The sequence below is a fragment of the Nematolebias whitei genome, chromosome 7, assembly GCF_014905685.2.
Source record: "Nematolebias whitei isolate Nwh7 chromosome 7, NemWhi1, whole genome shotgun sequence".
NCBI classification, from domain to species: Eukaryota; Metazoa; Chordata; class Actinopteri; order Cyprinodontiformes; family Rivulidae; genus Nematolebias; species Nematolebias whitei.
Window position 1 is genome coordinate 51680039 of NC_056504.1, and position 2800 is coordinate 51682838.

The 2800-nt window shown below is 44.3% G+C and overlaps 1 protein-coding gene across 1 annotated transcript in view; it reads right to left on the minus strand.

Moving 5' to 3' along the window:
* Positions 1-2800, minus strand: part of rims4 (regulating synaptic membrane exocytosis 4) — a 171047-nt gene that overhangs the window by 4074 nt on the left and 164173 nt on the right. The window contains exon 5 of the mRNA XM_037679038.1: positions 1307-1446. Coding sequence (XP_037534966.1) covers positions 1307-1446 — 140 coding nt within the window. The remainder of the gene's footprint in view (positions 1-1306; positions 1447-2800) is intronic.

A 2800-nucleotide genomic window follows, 5' to 3' on the forward strand; every position in this document is an offset into this window, starting at 1 on the left:
TATATATATAAACAACATGATGTTTGATATTTGGTCCCTCTTGATCAGAGTTCACATTAGATGATCGTGCTGTAACTCACATCAGACAGGAAGTGTGTGTGTGTGTGTGTGTGTGTGTGTGGGTGGGTGGTCTTTGGAGCCTTTACGGGGCCTTCAGGTGCATATTAAGATCCTCGTTCAATTCACTTCCCTTTATTTATTCCCACGGGGCAAAGTGGAGAACTAAACGTAGCTGCAACAACTTAAGGGACACAAACAGAACCACCGTGCAACATAAGAGAAATGACACGCAATAAACACACAGCGAACACGCAGCGAACACGCAGCGAACACGCAGCGAACACGCAGTAAACACACAGACATCAACAACGTCCTGTACAGATGGAAACACAACAGGACTCACAACAACAGACATGACTGAGGCAGCATGACCAGCATTCAGAGATTAAAATATAAAATATTTATATAAATAGATAAAAAAGTGTAAGCGCATGGGTAAGTAGACAAATAGTGTAAAATGCATAAATAAATAAAAATAGGAGTGTACGATCAATAAGCTCTAAAATGCAAAGACTAACATTTTATAAAATGAATTATTAAAATAAATCGATGTCGTTGTGTAGGCCAAGTCGAGGCTTTGAGTTTAGAATCTGGACTGCCCTGGGGAGGACGGTTGTCTTCGTCCTTGGTGTCCTGCAGCTTGGACAGCAGAGTCTGACGATGATGTTCGTTAAACGGTTTCTGATTGGCTTCCCATACACGGGACAAGGCGTTAGGAGTTTGGGTATCCACAAAACTTCTGTGCAAAGTGACGTTCATCACTGGCTGCAGCATTTCATGGTTCTGGGTGGATGGAGGCTGAAGGTGATGTTTACGGTGGAGGTATATCCATGATGTGGAGATGATGTACGACTGTGTAGCTTGGTCATCAAGAGACTAAAGAGGACTTGCCTGGTTGACCTCGTACCTCGGCTATGACCGTGATTCTGACCACTCAAGGTCATGAAAACGACCTCAGGCAAACGATGTGCATGAATGTAGGTCCTGCGAGCACGCCACAATCTTTCAGCACACAAGCGCATCAGAGAGGACATGATGAAGACATCCCAGAGACATGGAAAGTAACAAGGAGAACTCTATCGGGCGAGAACTAAGAGTGTCGCAACATCATGACCTTCACACTGACGGGTTTTCCAAACTTGACCATGTTCTGAGTGAGTGAGCAGGATTGTGCACAGTGAGCTTTACTGCAAAATGTCGTGACTTAAACCCACTTTTTAGGTTTTACGCCACAGTGTTGTCTCACCTGAACCACTTTCCCCTGCGGGCTTTCAGAGAAGACCAGGACCTGGTTATAAAGAGGATCCAGAGACTTCCGAACCGACTTGGTCTTCTTCTTGGACACACAGGCCCCGTTCTCCAGGAGGTAAACTTTGATGTACGCAGCTGAAACAAGAAGGTTCAACGTGACTTGTGAGGCTGTAGTTTAAGGGAGAAACTTCAAAGGCTTCATTTCATACAAAGCAATGATTCTGAGCTGATAAGTTGTACAGAGGAAAATGAACACATGGATGAAAGACATGAATCGTAGCAGAAGAACGAGAAAAGGAGACATTCAGCCAAGAAACGATGTTGAAAATGTGTGAATTAAATTGATTTAAAAAGCATCATTCCACAGCAAAAGTCATGTCAGGGCACTTCACAGAAAAGTTCACATTCGTTACAAAATGCCAAATGTTTTGCAGCGTGAGCTGCAGCAGCTGTGGACCTCAGGCCTCATCTCAGACCCCAGGCCCACCTCCAGCTCACGTGGCTCCCGGCTCGGACTCCCTCAGAACTAATAACTCACAGGATCTCAATAAATCAAGGAAATGTGAATTCTCTTGTATTAAATCGGGGCAGGAGAAGGTTCAGTTTCTACAGCGCTGACCTCTGATACAGCTCGACGCGAGATCTTGGACCAGAAAGGGCGACTGACCCGTTGCCTTCCAACTATATTGGGCCTAGGCTCCGCCTCCTTCCAGGAGCACAGCCTGTCAATGAGGATCAGAGGGCGGACTGAGTGTGATCCCATTGGATCTTATGTGATCTGACGTGTCAGGAAAAATGACACGGTGCACAAAAAGCTTTTACACGTGGAGCGGCGAGCCAATAAAGAAATTACTAATAAAAATCTATTCTTTGATGAATATTGAACCCTGGAGACTTTTTTTTTTTAGAGTTAAACGTTGTTTATCTAAGGAGGCAGCAGATGTGTTGAATCTTCACTTCAACTACATCTTCCACCCTGAGCAGAACACTGGCGACAGTGGAAAGGAACAACTCCCTTTAACAGGAAGAAACCTCCAGCAGATCAAAAATAACATTGTGAAGTTACACAGTTAACTTTTGGTTAATTCAACCTGATTTGATCAAAATCATCTTGTCATGACTTTGGTGTTTGTTGTGGAAGAATCAAACTTCCCTCCTTCATTTAGATTATTATTTTTTTCTTGATTCAGTTGTTTCAGTTTGCTCCGTGTCATGGACTCATGTCTGTTGTTTCCCTCAGCTCCCCAGGTGTCCCACACCTGTCCTTCATCAACCCCAGCTGCACTCACTCAGTCATCACCCCTCCCAGCAGATCCATCTCTTCAGAATGTTTTCAACTTGTTGCTTTGACGGGCTGGGATTTGGACCCGTGCTTGGTTTTATATTCATAATGTTTAATAAAATGTTGGTTGTTCTATGTTCTTCTGTCTCCTGTCCTCAGTCTCTGTCCTCTTGTCTTCTGTCCACAGCCTCTGTCCTCTTCTGTCTC